The sequence below is a fragment of the Dreissena polymorpha genome, chromosome 3 (assembly GCF_020536995.1).
Source record: "Dreissena polymorpha isolate Duluth1 chromosome 3, UMN_Dpol_1.0, whole genome shotgun sequence".
Classification (NCBI taxonomy): Eukaryota; Metazoa; Mollusca; class Bivalvia; order Myida; family Dreissenidae; genus Dreissena; species Dreissena polymorpha.
In genome coordinates this window covers 150,097,686-150,121,077 of record NC_068357.1, presented here as the reverse complement: position 1 = coordinate 150,121,077, position 23,392 = coordinate 150,097,686, and the positions used below count along the sequence as shown (strand labels likewise).

At 33.5% G+C, this 23,392-nt stretch overlaps 1 protein-coding gene and 1 long non-coding RNA gene across 2 annotated transcripts in view; both read right to left on the bottom strand.

Moving 5' to 3' along the window:
* LOC127871963 (uncharacterized) overlaps nt 1–23,392 on the bottom strand; it is an 84,453-nt gene that overhangs the window by 41,851 nt on the left and 19,210 nt on the right. The gene's annotated exons all lie outside the window — the stretch shown is intronic.
* On the bottom strand, nt 17,576–19,563 carry LOC127871962 (uncharacterized). Its single transcript, XM_052415262.1, has 5 exons — nt 19,261–19,563; nt 18,916–19,051; nt 18,486–18,647; nt 18,122–18,298; nt 17,576–18,000 (listed from the first exon to the last, which is right to left on the bottom strand). The coding sequence occupies exons 3-5, from the start codon at nt 18,591–18,593 to the stop codon at nt 17,836–17,838; spliced, it is 450 nt and encodes a 149-aa protein (XP_052271222.1). The 5' UTR covers nt 18,594–18,647; nt 18,916–19,051; nt 19,261–19,563; the 3' UTR covers nt 17,576–17,835.

The following is a 23,392-nucleotide window of genomic DNA, read 5'->3' as shown; positions in this document are numbered from 1 at the left end:
TAATGACAAACTGTGAAAAGGTCCCTTTAAGATGTCTACTAAAAAATGCCACAACGTAAAAATTTAGAACTCATTGTGTGTTTCATTGATTTAAAAGTGATTTTGTTTATTTGCCTTGTCAGCGAGGTACATTTGAAGTTATTATCACTTTTATCCTTGTTATGCCCCCATTCGAAGAAGAGGGGGTATATTGTTTTGCACATCGGTCGGTCGGTCCGTCGGTCGGTCCGTCCACCAGATGGTTTCCGGATGATAACTCAAGAAGGCTTAAGCCTAGGATCATGAAACTTCATACGTACATTGATCATGACTGGCAGATGACCCCTTTTGATTTTCAGGTCACTAGGTCAAAGGTCAAGGTCACAGTGACTCGAAATAGTAAAATGGTTTCCGGATGATAACTCAAAAATGCTTACGCCTTGGATCATGAAACTTCATAGGTACATTGATCATAACTGGCATATGACCCCTATTAATTTTCAGGTCACTAGGTCAAAGGTCAAGGTCACAGGGACTCAAAACAGTAAAATGGTTTCAGGATGATTACTCAAGAATGCTTAGGCCTAGGATCATGAAACTTCATAGGTACATTGATAATGAATGGCAGATGACCCCTATTGATTTCCAAGTCACTAGACCAAAGGTCAAGGTCACAGTAACACGAAACAGTAAAACGGTTTCCGGATGATAACTCAAGAATGCTTACGCCTAGGATCATAAAACTTCATAGGTACATTGATCATGATTGGCAGATGACCCCTATTGATTTTAAGGTCATTACGTCAAAGGTCAAGGTCACAGTGACAAAAAACGTATTCACTCAATGGCTGCCACTACAACTGACAGCCCATATGGGGGGCATGCATGTTTTACAAACAGCCCGTGTTTTTTTTAAATCATGAATGGCAAAGATAATTTAAGCTTCATTTTGAAAAACAGGGCTTAATGCATAGGCATTAATTGTCATCCCAGTACCAGAGCCTCTTTAAACGAAACACACCATAAAATCAGAAAGTATCCTTGATTAGCTTGTGCGCACTGCACAGGCTGATTAGTGTGACAGGCTTATCTGGGACACCACCTATTTGACATGCATTAAGCTTCAATTTCCCTGAATGCAGCCAATATGTACAGATTTCAAAAACAATCTGGCCAATGTCGTCGCACAAGCTGTTAAACACTATTGATTACATACATACACTTACTGTTGCAGTGTACCAGCGGTGAAGTATAAACAGGCTAATCAGTGTGCACAGACAGATGCGGTGGTTATCGTTCTTAGCTTAAGTTAAGAGGAGACCGACTTGCAACGTGCAGTACTAACATTAGTTGTTTGAAAGCGAACAACTAATAACAAGACATACTAAACAAATATATGTCTATCAACCATTTAATACATTCTTTTGAAAGTGAATATTATTTATGAAAATAGAATCATGTTTTAACCGTCGATATGCCCCTTTAATTATGTACATTAACAATGAGATCATTATAATTTCGTCAATTCATATGGCTGGTCAAGTGTTTTACCAAACCTAATTTTGTATTATTCATTACTGATTAAATTTTATACCCATTTGATAATTGTTTTGAATAAAACTTGATTGTCATTTGCATATCAGATATAACACATTGTTTGATATTTGTTCAGTAGCTATTATTCTCAAGATGCATGCAGGTAATTGATGTCTTGAAACAAAACCAACTCTATTGAATTTGATAACAATAAACTTTATCAATATTTAAAACTTGAAAATTCATGCCAAAATCACTGACGACAAATCAATTAGGATTTATTGTAAATTGTTATTTGAATAGTATCAATTGACCTGGTTTTAAACATACAATCATTATTTGAAATTACTTACAAAATTAAGTTAAGCGTACGATCTGGAAAATCGCGAACCAGTCGAAAAACCTCACAAGATTTCCCGCGTTTATGTAAAAAAAGCAAAGCAAGATGGCCGACACCGTAAACAGAGGCAAATAGTTAATGATAGTTATGATTTACTAATAGTAGTACTAAATGTATCGATATAATGACTCATGTCTTCAAATATTTTAACGTTTATGTCTGTCAATTTGTCTTGTAATTGATACTGAGTTTTTATTAAATTCATATCGTTATTTTACACCAAAGAATCGAACTGTTCTATGCATTTATTTTATGTATTTGTTTCTAAATTCTAGTTGCAAGTACTGTTATAACGAAATCATATTTTCCCGCGTTTGGAACTGTCAACCTTTAAAATGGCAAATCGTTATTGTTTGTTTATATCTAATGTTTTTGGCAGAAGAGTATTGGAGTATCAATCAATACATTATTTCTATGCTCCACATTTGAAGAAAACATTTTTTTAATGTTTGTTTTTAGAGTAAATGTATCTCTCTTTTCAAGGAACATTCTCATCTTACACATTTCCGCTTCTTTCGCTATATATTTGTTTTCGTACTTCTTCTTCTACTTCGTACTTCTACTTCGTACTTCCTACAGTATTGCTGACTATTACAGGAAGGCCGATCTAGGCAGATATGGACACTGTCAAGTCCATTTCCTGGGAAGAACCAGTACTTGGTGTCTATGGAGGAGATAATGAGAATGCTCCCCGAGTAGGGAGCGAACCCACGAACTACCAATCACTAGGTGGACACCTCATCCACTACACCACCGCGATAGTATATACGGATGCCTACTGTATATTTATTTTTGGCATAGAAATTACTTTATTACCCAGTGTACATAGCTTTAGAATTAATTTTCAATTGTAGACACAAACCTGAAAACTATCACTCATTTTCAGAGTGAACAGCATTTGATTGTGTAGCCCCAAGATAGACAAAGTTATCAAGAAATGGACGGACGTTAAGGTATATTAACTAATGAAATCTCATGACTCTTACTTACTGACTTACTCTTACCACAAAATGATTATAAAAAATTTACAATGTCAGTCACATGTAAGATTTAAAAAATGAAAGTTAGAATGGGAGCAAAAGGTAAATTTTGTACTTTGAATTACACATAAAAACATTTATAATTAATTTGCACGGAATAATCATTGTTGTTTATTGTGTGTTTGCTGTTTTCTATTGACACATTCCATTCCAGTTCATGTATGCAAATATTTTTTAACATATTCTGTCATATATATACCATAATTATTTCTTATATTTAGGCATTTGGTATCCATTCATCACTTTTTTCGTTCAACAGTGGAATGTTTGAATTGAACACTATGTACTTTCTTTTCAGACGCACAACAACAACCATGTACGTGTGAATGATGAGATCTCGTCCATTACATCAGTTGAACAAAAGTTGGTAAGATAATTAATCAAGTACACATTATAAAGTTAGCACATTTATTCGTGTAGGTGTGTCAATGTAACAAAACACGTAAAACAAGGCTGTTGTCAAGCAATATGGTCCCATACCGGCTCCAAAATTTGTCAGAAATTCCACCATTTTCAGTTTGTTTGATTTTTTGTTGCCATAGCAACCAGAATTTCTGACGTAGGAACAAAATGAAATGACGTGCATAATGTCCATATTGCTATATATCCGTGTTGCAAGTTTCATGAAAAAAATATTAAGAACTTTAAAAGTTATCGCAGGATCCAGAAAACCACCATTTTCAGCAGTATTTCTAGTCTATGTGTTGCCATAGCAACCAGAATTGTTGACGTAGGAACAAAATGAAATGACGTGCATAATGTCCATATTGCCATCTACCCATGTTTCAAGTTTCATGAAAAAATATTAAGAAGTTATCGCAGGATCCAGAAAAGTGTGACAGACAGACTCACAGACTCACAGACAGACCGACAGACAGACAGACAGACGGACACAGAGAGCGCAAACCATAAGTCCCCTCCGGTGAAACCGGTAGGGGACAAAAAATAAGGTTTAACAACGTTATCATAATCACAAATTAATTATGTGACATAAAGATAGTTATTAATGAAGTAACTTGGTTACAGATACATTTCACATTGCAATAAATGCATATGATAATATCAAAATATCTTTGTCATTTAATGTACATGTTTGTATGTATGACAGCTCATACAGATCGATTGTCCATATTTATTAATGAATATTTATCGTTAGATAAAAGTAATTTCGCAAAATACCAAAATAAAAACATTGCGTATACTTACATATGAGTCCCGCTCTGTGAAAAGAGGGTTTAATGCATGAGCATAAAGTGTCATACCAGATTAGCCTGTGCAGTCCGCATAGGCTAATCAGAGACAACACTTTCTGCCTAAACTGGATTTTTGCTAAGAAGAGTCTTTCTTAAAACGAAAACTATAATAAAAGCGGAAAGTGTCGTCCCTGATTGGCCTGTGAGGACTGCACAGGCAAATCAGGACGACACTTTATGCACATGCATTAAACACCATTTTCTCAGAGTTCGACTCATATCTAAAGTTATTATGGTGATTTATTTAATACATGTTATTTAAAAAAAGGTTAATCACATTTCACAATACCAATTGTAAAATCAACTGAAAATTCATTTTTTTTATAGTAAATACAAAAAAAGTTATATATTTTTTTTACATGGACTTGCAGAAAATAAATTAACGAGTATACATAAGCTAAAATAACATATTCGATTACTTATGTTATTTTACGAGTCATATTCATTGATATATAATCATTAAAGGAAATCCGCGAAACAGCGCATGTGAGGCCCAGTCAAATGAGCCAGTAAGAAAAAAAAGATGTGAGTTCCATGAAAATTAACGATTAACTTATGAAGTGTACGTTCATGAATGTGTTATAATGAATCAACAATCCATCTTAACATAAATGATAAAATTTATTATCAATAAAATTCTTATGGTTTTAATGGTTTTATTTCAGAATACATTAGGCTTTAAGCCCATGACTACACAAACATATAATACACAATGTAGTAAACCGTGGTCAATGACATACAGGTATATACATATACTATTTTAGGCAATATAAGTTAACAATTTATAACGAAAGAATTGGGAACTCTAAAGACATTCATATTCAAAATAAACAAATATTTTTAACATTTATATATTAAGGTAATTATATAAAATGCATTTTGCAAAGTCTTATCGTATTCAAAATAAACTTGAATGTTCTGACAATGTGAAAACATATAATTTTTATTGATTGACAACACATAGACAGTAATTTGTGGAGAGAGACTATTGATAATATAATTTAGTTCTCAATTTAGCTGCTTTAAAAATAAATGTTGCAAGATTTTTAATTGTTTTAGCGTTGTCAGTTTGTAAAAATTCGATAAATTTTATCATATTTGTGCGATTCCAATAATATCTACGTATATATTGTTTTCTAAAACTATTAAAAACTGGATATGCGAGTAAGAAATGGAACTCATCTTCGAGAACGTTACAGTGTTTTCATTTTCTGTTTTCATACGGTGTCTTTTCAGGCTTGTGCCATCGCCCTGCTTCGACTTCAAGTCTGTGAGCAGATACTCGTAAACGCGTGAATTCGAATCTTAATTTTGAAATATTTACAACATTGAGATAAGGCTGAAATCTAAAAATTCGTAAATGCAATAATTTTTACCCCTTGTCGTTTGTTGTAACTCGGTTATCCAATTCTGAACGTATATATCAGATGTGCGTTATTTAACAATGGATATAAAACAATTAACGTCTCCTACTCCTTGAAAAAAACATGCATCACCAAAACCTAGTGTATTTAATATATGTTTAACAGATTTTACCCAAGAATTGTGTTCGGGATACATTTCGAGATCATGTACTAACATATTATAAACAATTTTAATATATTTAACATCATCAGATTGTAATATTTTTATCCAGTATTTTAAAACACAAACAATCCGTTTATTTATAAGAGGGTAACGCCCAAGTTCCCCGTAAATGAAATTATTCTGTGTTTGAGTTCGGACACCCAGCACCTGTTTACAATAACGAGGATGTATTCTTTCGATTTGGATGCTATTGTTTAATCCCCAAACTTCACAGCCATAATTTAAAATTGGTTCGATAAGCTTATCGAATAATTCAAGACTATGGCTAACTGAGATATTTGTAAATTTCACCAAATTTGATTTTAACTTAAAAAGTGCTTTTAGGGCCTGCTCCGAAAGCGCATCATATGTTGCTGAGAAAGATCCCCCCGTTGTGAATATTACTCCAAAATATGTAAATTTATTAACAATTTCTAGCTCATTTCCTTGATATGTAAACTTCAAATGTTTTCTATTTTGTCCCCCTTTTTTAAAAATCATTATCTTTGTTTTATTGATATTTACACAGAGTTTCCATTTCGCACAATACTCATCTAACAAATCTAATCCATTTTGTAAACCAACTTCTGATTCCGCAAAGAGAACAATGTCGTCAGCATACAACAATAAAAACACCTTCAAATTTGTTTAGCATAAAGCGTTCCTCGATGTCGTTAAGATACATTGAAAATAAAAAAGGCGATAATGATACCCCTTGCCTTACCCCTAAAAAACATGTAAACGATTCATGACTAATTTCGTTATTATATTTTATTTTTGATTTAACAACATTATACATTGATCTGACTATATTCAAAATTTTACCTCTTATGCCTAGTTTTATTAGTTTGTACCATATAATATCTCTCACAACAAAATCAAATGCCTTTGTAAAATCAATGAATGCCGTATACAGTTTCTTCTTTTGGTTTAAAATATGAGTTATTATACCTTGCAAGACAAATATATTATCAACTGTTCCATACCTTTCCGAAATCCGGCTTGGGCTTCTATGTAAACATTATATTTGTCCCCCCAAACACTTAATCGATTGTTAATAATTTTACTAAATGATTTTCCTATAGTGCTTAACAATGTAATACCTCTGTAATTGGCCGTATCGTCTAAATCGCCTTTCTTATGTAGAGGGACAATTAACCCTTCTCTCCATGCCTCTGGAAAATAACTCAAGTTAAACATTTTATTAAAAAGTACAAACAAAACCTCCAAAAAGTGAGTTTCGGATACACCAAGTTTTAAAAACTCATTTAGGACATAATCCGAACCTGCCGACTTACCAGTTTTTAAACAAATGCATGCTTTTTTAATTTCTTCATGTGTAATCTCCATATTTAACTCTTCAAACATTACATGTAATTCGTCATTCAAATAACGCTCATTAAAATAAACGATGTCTTCGACTGGTTGATAAAAGTGTGAATCTGGATCATTTATTGATTTAAAATATCTTACAAAGTCATCTGTATGCAATTTGCTTGATTTAATTGGCTTAACTGATCCTTTTAACATACTCCAATATCTCTTTGCATCTAAATATCTATTTTGTTCTAGTATTTTTGTCTGCTCAGTATCATATTGATATTTATTTTTTCTAGCAAGGCATTTGTATAAACTACGTGCACTGGTCATACTTATCCTATTTTCGTCAGACTTGTCATTCCTATATATGTTCAATTATTTATAAAACTCTGATTTTGCTGATTGACACTCGTCATTAAACCATTTGTTATTTTGAACATGTTGATATTTTTCATTTTTGCCAGTTTTTATAGTTTTCTTAAATAAGGATGAACACACTTCATTAATAATGGAACAAAAATGTTCGAAACTTTGGTCTAGAGACGAGAAACAGTTAGTGGTATTAATATCATTGCATACCTTGTTTAAAGACTGTATAATACTATCATTTTGGAGTGACTGTATATAAAGATCGGTTTTATTTTTATCCCATTTATAAATGTATTTTGCATTATCACATTCCTTTTTTAACAAAGCAGTTTTATCAACATCATCAGATGTATCTTCATAAGTGTAGGTATTTATAAAAAACTGTACTACACAGTGGTCCGATATTAAATTAGGATCAAAAACCTCAAACTTATCAACACATTTAAATAAAGCAGGCGAACACATAACAAGATCGATAACACTAGACCCGTTACTGGTTACACAAGTAAATTTTCCAATCCTACTATCTACACTTACTCTACCATTCAACACTTTTAACCCAGTCATTTTACAAAACTCAAGTAAACAATTACCGGGCTCAGTTACAACTTTATCTTGACTTAATCTTGGTAAAAAACTATCTGCGATATAATCGTCTGGTAATACATTAAATCGTTGTAAATCATTATTTTCAACATAATCGGCTTTAACGCCAATTCTTGAATTAAAATCTCCACAAACTATAAATTTGCAGTTATTATTATAAGTATGTTCGAACTGTATCATATCGTTTAAAACTTGATCAAATAAACTTTCGTTAATAAACATTTCCCTACTGCTTCCATGTGGCACATTATACGCCAAACAAAGTAAAACATCAATCCCGTTTTCAAACAAATGACCTTTAAGTTTTATCCACATAATACAATCATCTCTACTTTTCAAGAAATCAATACTGTTCTTCAAACGATCGGCAATATAAATCATTATTCCACCACTAGCCCGTTTTGTCCCTTTAAGATGTACAGTTCTACTTAGCATATAATAATGAAAACCATCGACATCATAGTTATACAAAGAATTAGACCATGTTTCTGTAAATAATAGTATTTCGTTTTCGGCAAAAACTGTTTTCATTTCACCTGATAATAATTTGTTTTAACGTCTCCCGATAAGTCCCTGAACATTCAATAAACACATTTTAATTCCCGTACTCTCCTTTACTGTCCTATTTCGTGACCGGTACGTCGATGTGCTCTAAACCCGATGTCCCCGTGCTATTTTTAATTGTATCAAAGTTTTGGGATACACCTCTGCGCTGGTTCACTGTTTTTCTGTCGCTTGTTATTTTATTCGGTTGTGATTGTGCCATTTTAGCACGTTTTGTTTTTAACTGTTTCACACAATTTGATGTATCGGTCTTTCTGCTTTCGATCGTCTTGGTAGGGATTTGTGTTTTGTTGATTAGAGGCGTTTTTGTAGACACGCTCAGGTGAGTTTCGTTTACAGGTACGCGTACTGATTCACTCTGCTCTATGCGGTCCGCGCTATTTGTCCTACTTCTAGGTTTGTTTACATTTTCGTGGGCGTTGCCCACGATTGGCTGTATGCTTCTTTCTTGTGTTTTCAGGAATACCTCCTCATCTGCAGCCTCCTGATCATTGCCATCATTACTGTCACTCTCGCTACTGCTGTTAATAACAGTCTCATTGGAGTACACCCTCGCGCTTTGGGTCGGCTTAGTATCAGGTCACCTCTTCAGCCTGTCAACCCCTAGCACATTAAACCACTCTGGGAATTTGTTCCCTATAGATATGAAACTATTAGTTTCAACAGAACCTCGTCTGATGTGCAGTATGCACAGTACCTGCTCTTTAAAGAACAAACCGAAACCACATCTCTTTATGTTACAATGTTAACCTTTTATTTCATCACTTGCCTTACAAATACAAATTTTATTAACATAAAATGTATTTCATTTTCAGATTGGATAGTGTTTCACTTCATTATTCCCTAGCTGTAGAGTTGTTGGAAAAAACCCTGTATTGTTATGTTACACAGATAAAAAAAATAAAGGAGTATAATTTATTTTCACTTTGTTATAATATAAAGGAAACATGTCATCATCGTACGCATTGCATAAATTATTATTGTAAAAAGTGTGTCTTAACGCTTAACGCAATCTTAAATTCATTTAAATTATAAATTTAACATTGAGATGCATATTTTATGTGTTGATACAGTGTGTACACACACAGAAATATGTAGAGGATATTTGTTTGATTCGGTGAAATATCTATTTTATTTCACGAGTGATCATAGAAAATATATTGTTTTTATGATCAAGATTGAATTTAAATCGATATTCCAAAGAATCCAAAACATTTTCTTTTTATTTTATGCTTTTTTTGCACGTTTATTTACATTTTTATGAGTTTAACTGGAAAATTTCGCTGTAATAATGATGTCATTTCGTCAAAAAATTGACGTCATTTCGTCAAAAATGACGTCATTTCACAGTAACAGTTTATTTTTCACTGTTTCAACCAGTTAAATACCAGTTTTATTTCACTGATATTTCTCTATAAACCACTGGAAAGCATGTAATAAAATTGAATCTTCTCTGTTGTTGAAAGAAATTAAAAGTAAAATTATGTATGCACATTAAACACATTATATTTTAGTAATGTGCAATGCATTGATGTAAAAACTAAAATAGTTGCATCATTATAACAGTTGTATTCCACTTGTTCCTAGCCAATACTTAAGCTATAGTCCCTCTAATGGTATATCCATAAAAGCACATTATTTATTGTCATACCTTCAAACCACGGACAAAGACAGAGGCGTCATGTGTGTTGACCCAAGCCATTTTGACACAATCTCAATGAACCTTCAAATAAACTATAATTTAATATGTGAAATATGTTTCAGTAATTTTGTTGAATGATTGTGGCATCTTATTAATTCACATGTTTAATGACTTAACACTATTAGTTAAGACTTTTCTGACAGACAAGTGACATTGTACAGTGTGATACCACAGGGATCTTTAAGAAAAAAACCTACATACTATATAACAGTATATAAGGGATACAAAACAGTATACAAGGGATACAACTGTCAAATTTCCTGCACAACCCCATGGTCTGAACAAAAGCAAAAAAATCTCTTCCAAAAGCATTAATTACACAAAATAAACGGTATACCAACAGCAGAGACATTTATCTTTCAGAAAATAATAACTTGGCAATAAACTACGATAATTCATTAAATTAAAACAATACCTTTCATGCAAAAAAGCTCAAAAATCCTAACTGCGACACAAGTGTGCACAACTGAAAACTGATAATTCTAGTTGTAATTTCCATATTCCTTTAAAACTAACCCCTTTTGAACGTACATATTCATTTGCTAGTTTCTGTTTATAGTTTAATATAACACAATTACAATTAATTGTGATATTTTGCTCGAAATTCGTATAAAAACACTTCAATGTCACAATAACAATAGTCTACTTTCATTTTAGATATTACACTTCATGTATTTCAAATATGCGATTTGATTGGTTAATTCTCCACTGCAGAAAACAGCTAACCAATCACGTTGCGTGTTACATTACTTAACAACTTGCATGTACACATGCTCAAAGATTGTAGATAATGTAAACAATTTAAGATTTACGGTGTTTTTATACATATGTAGTTACATGCCATAATAAAAGTTGTCTACTTTGATTCATAAATTATATTTGGATTATAAAGCAAGGTAAAATTTGCTGAACTGCTCAGTATTATTAAATTATGGAACAAAATATGTCAAAGTGGTTGTGCACACTTTTGTCCGAGTTCGAAAATTTTACAGTTTTTCATGAAACTTCCGTTTCAAAGAAAACTATTTACGCATAGACTGCTATAAAGGTAGTTATATTCTGAAAGATAAATGTCTTGGCTATTGTTATATTGTTTATTTGGTGCAACTATTGCTGTTGGAAGCAATTATTTTGCTTTTGTTCAGATCATGGTGTTGTGCTGGAAATTTTACAGTTGTATCCCTTGTATATATATTTGTAGTATGTAGAGAATTTTTATTAAATGTCCCTGTGGGTCATTAAAATAACATTGCCATAGGGCAAACTCGATCAGAATATATTACACCGTGCAGTGTGAGATTTATGTTGCTCAGCTGCTGTATATATTACAATGCAATTCATAAATCTAATTTTGACAGAACATTGATAGTGTTGGGATTGCACAGTTTATGACTTATAATCGTTGGGGCAGATATTGCAGACATTACACAGTGCATTATTATTTATTCATTAGATAGAAAAAAAACTTCAAAACTGTATGCGCAAAAGGTATATCAGTATATTGCGTCGACAACTAACTTGTATAGCAGCTTTCGAAACATGCAATATCCGAATTCTAGTTCACACGTTAACATTCAATATTTAATGACAAGTGAACTGTTTTACTTCAAAAGAAACCATAAAACATTTGTTTTGATAAAAAATGAACAAAGATAACTAAATACTTACCTTTTTAACCAATTAATTATTCCAACATTACATTTTTTAATTCTGTTGTTGTTGGACGTTTAATGCACAGAAAGATATAACGAATTTATTAAACGCTATCAAACATAAATACTTTCAATAGTATCCATCACGGAGATCGCTAAAACCCTTTCTTTCTCGAAACATTTTCATCTCTCTTGGTTGACCAACGTCTAAAGCGCGTGCGGCCGCCATGTTTACGAAGGTTTACGAACGCTAAGAGTGGTCTTACCCAGTCATAGCTTTAAGCATAAATCTTACGACATCTTAGCTGCGATTTCTTTGATAAAACGGTTCGCAGTACTTACGATAAGCGTACGACTAAATCCTACGAATCTTACGTTAGATCTCGCTAAGATCTGTTGATAAAACGGCCTCCATAATTATATCCTCACGTCCAATAGGTGTGTGTGTACGGGGGGGGGGGGGGGGGGGGGGGTGGAGTGTTGATTCCATTTTCTATATATCTGCATTTTTTATATCGGAAAACGAACATAAATATGATTGCTCAATGTTTCTTCTCAGAGGTTTTACTCTTTGATGAGAATAATGAAAAAATGGAATTTTAATATTTTATTGAACATGAACATTGAACAAGACTACTTTTGAACACACCTTTGTCAAAGTGACCTGTATGCCTTTATTAAAACTATAGAGTGTTAGATCTATATGCAATACATGTGTGTTTGTGTCTGTGCGAGCCTCAGGTCTGATATTGTCAGGTCAGGTTGGGTATTGCTCCTCAGGTCTGGTATAGTCAGGTCAGGTTGGGTATTGCTCCTCAGGCCCATTCTATACATAGATGGTGACGTCACTACGTTATTGTCACCTCTATACTTAGACGCATCACACACCTCCATTTGGAGGCATTTATGACTACGACACAAAGAAGTCCGCGGATGTATGAACAATTTGCTTTATAAGTAAACATTCATGTTATGATTTAAAAGTTAAGTATTATTTTGTTCAGTCTTACGGTCTTATGTTAGTATCAATTAAAATTTTCGTTAGTTTTCAACAATTTCGATCTTTAATCATTTTTTTAAACTGTACTTTCACTTTCGGTTGTATAGCAACATGTATCCTTTATTGATGAAAGTTTGCAACGAAATAGCGTTTACAAAACCGCCAAAAAAGTTTCAGAAGGTGTGTCTGATGCCTGTTTTGAATAGACACAATGTCATAGCTATATTGCCGACTAGTATGGGAACAATTTGATATTTCAAGTGGCTTCATTTGCATTGCAAGAGAAGTTCAAATTGACTTATTCAGTTTGTTAAATTTTGACACCCTAATTAAATATTTTTTTATAAGTACCTGATTTTTTTCTTTAAATAATTGAGATCAATGAAAAATTTAGTAAAAGCACAGCATTGATGTTCTATGATGGTCATTTTTAGTGGAATTGTATGTTACAATAAAACAATTATAACTATTGTATTAATGAATTTAGATTAGGTGTCATCTTTAAATGGGGTAGTAATTCATTATATGAGATTAGCACATTATATAGTTGAAAAATAAATAACACTTTAATGACTTACCATAGTAAAATAAACTAGGATAGAATATGTTGCAGGTCATAAAATGTAAAACTGAAGTTGAAGAAGCTTTACAAATATATAACACTGACAACACTGTTGATTTTCCAAAAAAAATCCTTCCTATCTTACTGCCCTAGTTTCTTGGGGCAAATTTAAATATTATTAATATCATTGAGTTAAATTATTTAAATATCAATATTTTTTATTACATTAGCTAATTATATTATTATATTATTAAATATCAATACAGTTTGATTACATTAGCTAATTATATTATTAATAATGAAATACTTTGCAAGGAAAGTCCAATTCTGTTTTAATTAGTCTTAATAAGCTACTAGTAAAATCGAGAATATCAGTGACATCCAATAATTGGATTATATGCGTATGAATGCATATTTTTTTGACAGTTACATAGTACCCTATTTGATTGGATTAAAAACAACAAATTACTATAGTTCCACAACCCAGCCCAAGTTTACTCAAACTGAATTAATTCATCAATTTATCATATTTAATTATATTAAAAACAACATGTGTAAGATTTTGAGAATATTTCCCATGTATTCCTCTAGTATTCCTCTAGTACACCAACATGCACTTACTAATAATTTACATGCACTCGTTAAACAGTTTAACAAAAATAATAATTGATTAATCCAAAGAAAACAACAAACAAGCTGCTTCATATAAAAAGTTAATTACATAAGATTACATAAGCAAAATAATCATTTTGATAATAAATCCAGATTATACTTCAACCAAACCATTATAAATTTATTGTGGGTGGGGGGATGAAAGCACTTTAACTAAAATGGGGGGAAATGTCTGGGGAGGGAACATCTTAGGGGGAGGGGGGGGCGTCCGGAATACCTGCTAAGGGCGACAGTGTTGTTATTGTGTCTTTAGAAGAAATAATTGAAGGAAAGTACTCTTTGGTGTATACCCATCCAGAAGCATTTCTGAGCATATCAATTGGAACAGCAATATTGAGTGCATTTGAAAGAGATATAACTGTGTTATGCATTGCTTTTGATGAAGCTCACATGGTCCTTTAATGGTAGCTTTCCTATTAGGGAATTTTATACTTATTTTTTACTCTACAATCTAGCTCTTTTGTCATAAAATGAAAATTTATTATCCAACATGTTTTGTGTTTGAACCTCACAAATTTTATAATCCCGAAGTCCCATCATATAATCATCATCACAATCAGCAGCAGCATTATCATATTCATCATCCTCATCGTTAGCAGCAGCATCATTGTGTTGTATGATCAGAATTCAATACAAATACAAACACAACCATTACAACTCTTACTACTACTACAACTAATTAATTAATTATCTACTACTACAACAAGAACAACTACTACAACTTCTACTACTACTGATATTACTTCTACTGCTACTACTACTACTACTACTACTACTACTGCTACTTCTACTACTACTACTACTACTACTACTACTACTACTTCTACTACTACTGCTACTACTACTGCCACTACTACTACTACTACTACTACTACTACTACTACTACTACTACTACTACTACTACTACTACTACTACTACTACTACTACTACTGCTACTACTACTGCTACTACTACTACTACTACTACTACTATTACTACTACTACTACAACTACTACTACTACTACCACCACCACCACCACAACCACCACCACTACTACTACTACTACTACTACTTCTTGGTACACCAGTACTTGTTGTTCATGGAGACGATAATGAGAACTCTCCCAGAGTATGGATGGAACCCACGCCCAGCGGACAACATTCTCTACACCACAGCGACCATGAATTAATATTTGACGCCATGTGCAACATAATTCACCTTATTACAAAAAACATGGAATTCACAAAATGACTGAAAATGCTTTAAAATAAATGCAAATGTGAAATTTGAAACAAAACAACCTAAGCAATACATAATAAAAAACATTACATTATTGAAACACTGATAACATGAACATTTTAGGGTGCAACACCTTATGTACATGTACCGGACCTTTTATGTACTACCGGTACTTTGAAACTTTACGTACCACCTACATAAAATATAGGTGTTATTGTCCATTCATTCATAGCAGTCCTTATGAATCAAGGTCATTCTCTAAACATGATTAAAGTCTAAAGATGGAAATAATTTGATTTTTTACAGTTTGAACATTAAGGTCATTCTCTCTTCTCTTCAAAGTATCACATTTCAATTTTACAATATAATACAAACATTTTAGACTTTATAATCCTTAGTCAGGATAAGATAAGAGACAAATGAATTTGTATAATTTACTTCAATTTCAGGTAAGACTAATAAATCATTTATTAAGTACTACATGTACTTGGGCTAATAAATTACACTAAGACACTCAGTGACACTTAGACAATCTGACAAAAAATAAAATCTATGGTCAATATATAAGTCTAAATTAATAAATACTATCACACAAAATACATTTCATCAATAACACACATTCATATTAAATGAGTTATCTCTATATATTATAAATATGGTACATATTCAGATAGTGGTATATTAAGTGTTGGTACATAAACTGAGTGGTACGTGAGGTGTGACAATCAACATTATAAAAATCAGTAAACAATTTAGGGACTTCATTGTTTTGCATATACGCAATCAAAGCATATTTATTAAAATTAAAACACACTGTTCATGGCTGTATCTTTTAATTTATACATGCATCAACTATTCTGGTTATAAATACATTTTTAAAATTATATATAAACAAGAGCACCACATAATGGGTGACAATCTACGCTGCGGTGCAGTTTTGAATAAATGAAATTTATTTTGAAAAATTGAGGTTAGTGACCTTGACCTTTGACCTAGTGACCCCAAAATGGATGTGGTGTGTCGAAATCATGAAGGTGCATATACATATAAAGTTTCAAAGTTATAGGTGGAAGCACTTTGATTTTAGAGCCGATGTAAAGGTTTTAGCACGACGCGGACATCTGACGACGAGCTGTCCATGACAATACCTGAAAACAGCCGAGCTAAAATTGAGCATACAGTGTGTTTTTTTCGTACAAATTTGGGTCCGGTAAGAGGACCCATTCCCAACGGAAAAAAGTATATATTTTTCGCAAATGGGACCTAAAAATTCCCAATGGAAGGTTTCCACAAAAAAAAATAATATTTTAATAATTATATAAACATGTAAATTATCTCCAAGTCAAGCTAAAGAAGTTGAACCTTAAAATATATCTTATTAAAATCACTATTATTATCAATTTCAAAGTATTTTTAATCATAAAAGCAACAACATTAATCTCCCAAATTATCTCAAAAGAACACGTTATTTTCCAATTTAAAGGGACCCGGCCCCATTCCCAAAATGGTGAAAAAAAAACACTGGCATATAAATTTAATGGAAAACATACAATATTATGTCAAGAAAAATAAAGCTGTAAAAATCTCACCTGCTCATCTTTGATGTTGCAATTAGCACATTCAGCATTTTCAGTATCTACTAAATAAGTATATGAAAGTGCCAAATGTCCAAGATACCATGACGTCCTCCTCAAAATGTTAGATCCTTCAAACTTTATTTTATTTTATCCCTGATTAATCCTCTCACACAGTAGGCCTACATGTACGATTCCTTGTAATAGTCACAGCGTTTATTTTAAATCGTTTACGTCCTCAAATTTCAGCAGGTATTTAATTATAAACATTTATTTATGATTTAGATGTATTTACTATTTCGAAGATACAGTATTGCAACGTGTTTAGTTGGTTGTCGGCTCTTTCGGCCCCAGGCTCTTTCGGCCCCGGTTTTTTCAGGCTCTTTCGGCCCCAATTTCAGGCTCTTTCGGCCCCATTTTTTATTTGAATTAATCGTTGCAAATATGTTGGTCGAAACTCTTTAAAACTATGGAATAGTGTTTATTACAGTAATATATTATCTTTATTGAGGATTAATGCATTTAAAAAAGATTCCCTTTGTCTTTTGCTTCAGGTATATCGTCGTCGAAATGAGAAGAATAGATACAAGAATATGAGACGGCTTTGAAAATTAAACAAACTATAAAATAATTTATATTACATTTATTTGGATAATTTTAAAGTTATAACAATAAGGAATACATACGTCTTAACAACACAATACATTAATTTAACCTAATTACATACTACATAATTTACTGCACACAAGTTGTTTCCGTAAACGGGAAAGATCACAATTAATATTACGACGTCGTAGGAATGCGTGCACGGATAGAAGCTAATAAAAAGGCTTCCGGACGACGTGGAACGTGCCGTCGACGAACCAGCGGTTTGACTGCTGGAGTCTGTTCAGCTGATCGTCGCTGGCGAAGATGAGGTGACGTTCCACGTCTACACGCACATCATCGCGTAGAAAACCATCTCCGATGAAGTCTGTGTCCACCTGTTGTTATTATAATGAGAATATGCATGTGATAACCATTATTTTTTGTATATTAGAAATAAATACAATTTTTGTATATTATACGTATATTGAAAATGAGCAATTCATCTCATTAATTTACCTCAAAGTCAAGTGATGATGGATCTGTTGGCCGATGCTTTTCTCGGGCACGGTTGAGGATCGTCGTAAATGTCTGCGGCTTGGGCAGGTTAAAATCTGTGGCCTCGAAAACTTTCATATGGTCATCAACCAATCTACGGGAGGCCGCGAACACATCAGCCACGGCCGCTGTCTTCAACTGAACAAGATTACAACATACATATATTCTCTATTTTCTCAAAACCTCGTACATTTTATATATATACAACTAAACAAGATATGATTAAATAACTTTTTACATCAATATATCAATAATTTATATTACGTTTCATTTTCTCTATTTTATCAAAACTTCGCACATATATAAACACGCCATTCTAACATACATTACGTTTCAATTCCTCTTTCTTCCGCATCGAAGGGTCAGCAGCGTGAGTGTGCGTCCCTTTCGCTTGAAATATGTCACCCTCTTGCGTGACCGACGCGGTACACATGAACGCTTTCCGTAGCAAGCTGCATCGCCACACAGCTTGCTTCTTTGTCTGTTTCTGTAAACGGGAAAATATAACGGTAACTGATATACAAATACTTAATTCATTACGTAAAATAGTTTTTAAAAAAAGAAATACTTTTCGCACATGCATTAAACCCCATTTTTACAGAGCGCGACTAAAATGTATAGATATAGTAGTTTTGCATATTAAAGCAGTTTATTTAAAGTCACTATTTACGCATACACAGATACACAAATAATGTAGTTTTTAACATTGTTTAAATTTATATGGGTGTTTACGGCTTATGTAAAAACTTAATTACCTTAAACGTGAATGAATATCCATCGGAGGATACTAGCTTTGGTTTGCCTCTTTTGGTTCCTGCGTCTACAACGGTGTATTCTATGGTTTCGGGATGAGTTAGTACACTGTCGAATACAGCTGGCTCTGGAAGATTACTGAAACGAACAGTTTAACATGTGCATAGCATTTATGCTGTTAAGCATTTAACGTTTAATATTATTATAATGTTAAGCATTTAACGTAAAACAGTATTCCAATGTTAAGCATTTAACATATAACAGTAGTATCCACTGTTAAAAAGAATAACTATTTTATATTGATTGCTCATAAGTAAAACGATTATACCATTTTTAAGTTCACATACCGTTCGTCGATCACAACGGGCGGTTGCACTTCGGCTCTTGTCAAATCAAAGGGCTCGAACTCGGACGTTCGGGTGAGCGCTATGTCTTCTGACGCTGACACGTCGGACAATCCGAAATCGTGCGAAATGTCGAACCGTGGAAGCAAAGCAGGATCCTCGGATGCCTGAGCATACAACGAATAAACAACTTAAATTTATTAATGTCAAAAATAATGCCACTGTTTTATATTACTTTACTTACGATTTACGATTAACACAAAGAAAAATCATTTAGCACAGCATGATAAAGAGCTAGTCCGTTTAATAGATGATATCAAAATGATTAATAAAACCAATGAAAACTATCTTTGAACTTGTTTATGCTTGTGAAACTGTAAAAACCTGAATATACTTCATATTTATAACAATAATATCGGAGAAGTAACTAGCATAGTCGACTGCGCGACATTTTCAAAGTTTAGGCTGATGTCAGGCGTTGTAGGGCGGTTGCGGCAGTCATTGCAGATGAAGGTAAGAACAATATCCCCCCTCTTTGCACTAAAATATTCTGGCGCGGATATGCCTACAAAGTGTTTGCAAAATTCGTCATAAATTTACAATATAACCTAATTGATTAATAACTAACTTGACGATGTTCACACATCGTTAATGCATTAAACAGATGTTGTTTTCTTTAATTACTCCGACCCCGTCAATCATTATCGAATGAAGCCATTGTCTAGCACACTCGCACCTATGCCCGGTTTTATGATCTTTATCAGGTTGTTAAATACATGTGTGGTGTGTATTCGGGTTAACAGGTAACAAAAAATGTAGATTTAAGTTGATAAATCAGTAAACTTTGAACTGACAATGAACTGACAATAAAATAAATTTAAAAAAAAATGCAAATTATAACCATGCCAATAAAATAAATTTAAATTTTGCAAATTAGACCCATGTTCAGTCTTACTTAGGAAAATAATTTATTTGTCGATAATCTTAGCTAGTCAGTTGGCATTGACACTTACCTGTATTGCATCATCATCTTAATGTTTTATAAAATCAAAATTATGAAAAATATAAATATGGATGAGACTATAATAATAAAATCCATATCATAATTCATTAATTAATGCGACCCCGTCTTTCATTATCGAGTGAAGCCATTGAATAGCACCCGCACCTATGCCCGGTTTTATGACCTTTATCAGGTTGTAAAATACATGTGTCTAACCAGATTAACAAATTGTAATAAGGCAATTAGATTAATTCACGTTTGCATTAAATGTCTCAGTTCTCATTTGAAAGCATTTTTACAATGTTTCGCGAGAGAATTTTAACTTTTATTGTTAGTATTTGAATAAACACTTACCTGTATTGCAGGTGCGATGCTGCCATTTGTCGCAAACGTCACATGTGATGCCATGCTGCAGCGAGCGAACGGCATTCTTACACACTAAACACTTGTCCTCCTCCATCACAAATTCACAATCACAAACACTAACACTTACAAATTTATTTACGATTAACACAAGTAACATCCAATATCATACCAAATTTCACAGCACAATTATAGAACTAGTAACCAAAGTATAACAAAGACAGCAAAATGACTTATGATACCTTTAACACAATAATAACACTTTTATACGTTTTTGCAATAATTTCGTTAAGAATTGCACAATAACCGACAAAAAAACAACAATGGAACATACCAAACAAATACTCATCATTTACACCTTTAATCAAACGCAATATTTCACAAACAAACCGACAATCGATGCAATTAAATACCGGCACAATTTAACAATTAAAACAATTACATACATTGGTAACAGTTTGTAAAACAATAATGGTTTTCAATTAATTTCATTTTATCATCAATATTCAAAAGCAATACAAAGGAACAAACCGACAACACAATATATATCATTTTGAACACCTGTATTCAATCATACACCCTAGTTAATAGGTGTAATAAAATATGGGGCCGAATGAGCCTGGTCGATTTGGGGCCGAATAAGCTTGGGGCCGAAAAAGCCTTAAATTTCGGACTGGGCCGAAAGAGCTTGGGGCCGAAAGAGCCTGCTACCGTTTAGTTAGTCTAATTTCGTGTTTAGTGATTCTTACAAAAAATAGAATGACATGAAAAGTGACTCCTTTTGAAGCACAAACTGCATCCACATATATATTACAGCTGGCCCGGTTTGATGGGGCCTGTTTTTGATAATAATTAATTACCATTTTTCACTTCCGTGTTTATTATGTTTACCAACGCCATGATGGAAAAAAGTCCGTTTCCCACAATGCTTAGCGCGCATTCACACAGGTCAGTGCGGCTCGATTGGTCATTGTCGGCTCGGGTACTACTTACATGTACCGCGGGTACACTTAAGTATACTTACATGTACCCCGGGTACGGTAAATATACTAAGACGTACCCGGGAATTTTAACGCTAAATCGATCGTTGTCGACTATATTTTTTAAATTAATTATGTTCATATGTATGTCAATTTTCTGTTAAATTGCCTCTTTATTATCGAGACTCCTACTCAAAAAATATGTTTATGCAGGTATTTTTTAGTTTGATTCGTAATTACGGTAATCGATAGCGCGTTTTACCACATCGGATTTTGGGCGGGAATAAAACTTGGGTACAGTCTAATATCGACCGGGTAAATTTTAGTATATTTACCGTACCCGGGGTACATGTAAGTATACTTACATGTACCCGGGGTACATGTAAGTAGTACCCGTGCCGACAGTGACCAATCGAGCGTCAGTGAGACCGATGTGACACAATGCCTCAGGCCTGGTATTGTCAGGTCAGGTTGGGTATTGGTCATCAGCTCTGGTATTGTCAGGTCAGGTTGGGTATTGATCCTCAGGTTAAGTATAGTCAGGTCAGGCTGGGTATTGCTCCGCAGGTCTGGTGTTGTAAGGTCAGGTTGGGTATTGTTCCTCAGGTCTGGTATTGTCAGGTCAGGTTGGGTATTGATCCTCATGTCTGGTATTGTCAGTTCATAGTGGGTATTGCTCATTAGGTCTGGTATTGTCAGATCAGGTTGGGTTTTGATCCTCAGATCTGGTATTGTAAGGTCAGATTGGGTATTGATCCTCAGGTCTAGAATTGTCAGGTCATGTTGGGTATTGATCCTCAGGTCTGGTATTGTCAGATCAGGTTGGGTTTTGATCCTCAGATCTGGTATTGTAAGGTCAGATTGGGTATTGATCCTCAGGTCTAGAATTGTCAGGTCATGTTGGGTATTGATCCTCAGGTCTGGTATTGTCAGGTCTGGTTGGAGACTTCTGGTTATTAAGCTTTGACTCCCACCTGGCCCAGATTCGAACGTGGCTATCATATTGTCAATATAAATATTCTTACCATGTAACATCAAGCCTGGGTCATAAATGTGGCATCTAAATACATGTAGTAATTAGTTGTTCTTTCCTGTAAAGATTTTACCTAGCGAGCTAGTGTTTGGACGCACCTTATACAGATGTACACTTTATCTTATTATTAAAATTAAGATCTATTTCATCTAGCCTGAGAAATAGATATTGCCGCAAGAGTGGTTAGACGTTGTTTTTTTTTTACCTGGTGACATTATTTCTAGGTGCACGTCCAGATCAAGATTCCACCTTGGCCTATCTATTTACAAATAAACATTATGAACAAGTTTAAAAATGAATCATCGAATTAGTGGCCTTGAGAGTTGTAACGAGAGTTAACTAAGATTTAACCTGGTACCTTAATTTTTGGAAGTACATAACCCAAATGTGAACCCCGCCAAGATAAATATTCTGACTTTTTTCATCATGGTTGAGCCATTTATGTTGCTTCTAGAATAGTAACAATATTGTTCTTTGATAAGACCTTAGTACCCAGCTTTTTTCGCAAGGTCCCAGTTTCAAACTCGTTCTTCAAGAAAGACATTCTGACAAAGTTTCGGTATGCCTCTCGAGTTTTAACAAGTTTATCTAAGATTAGATAACATATTATGATCCAGATACATTCTGACAAATTGTATGAGGATTGGATGTTAAATAAGGCCATTAGAGTGTAAACAAGCTTAACGTTGACGACGCACACTGCACGACGACGGATGCCGGGCATTAAAATGTTCACAATAGCTCACATTTGAGAAT

What these genes read in the sequence shown, in the direction of transcription:
- LOC127871962 (XM_052415262.1), bottom strand. Translation starts at nt 18,593, where the DNA reads ATGTGTACCGCGTCGGTCACGCAAGAGGGTGACATATTTCAAGCGAAA. An exon ending in AAGAGGAATTGAAACGTAAT is followed by an intron (nt 18,299 to 18,485) that starts GTATGTTAGAAT and finishes AATCTTGTTCAG; the next exon opens with TTGAAGACAGCGGCCGTGGC. An exon ending in CATCATCACTTGACTTTGAG is followed by an intron (nt 18,001 to 18,121) that starts GTAAATTAATGA and finishes TAATAACAACAG; the next exon opens with GTGGACACAGACTTCATCGG.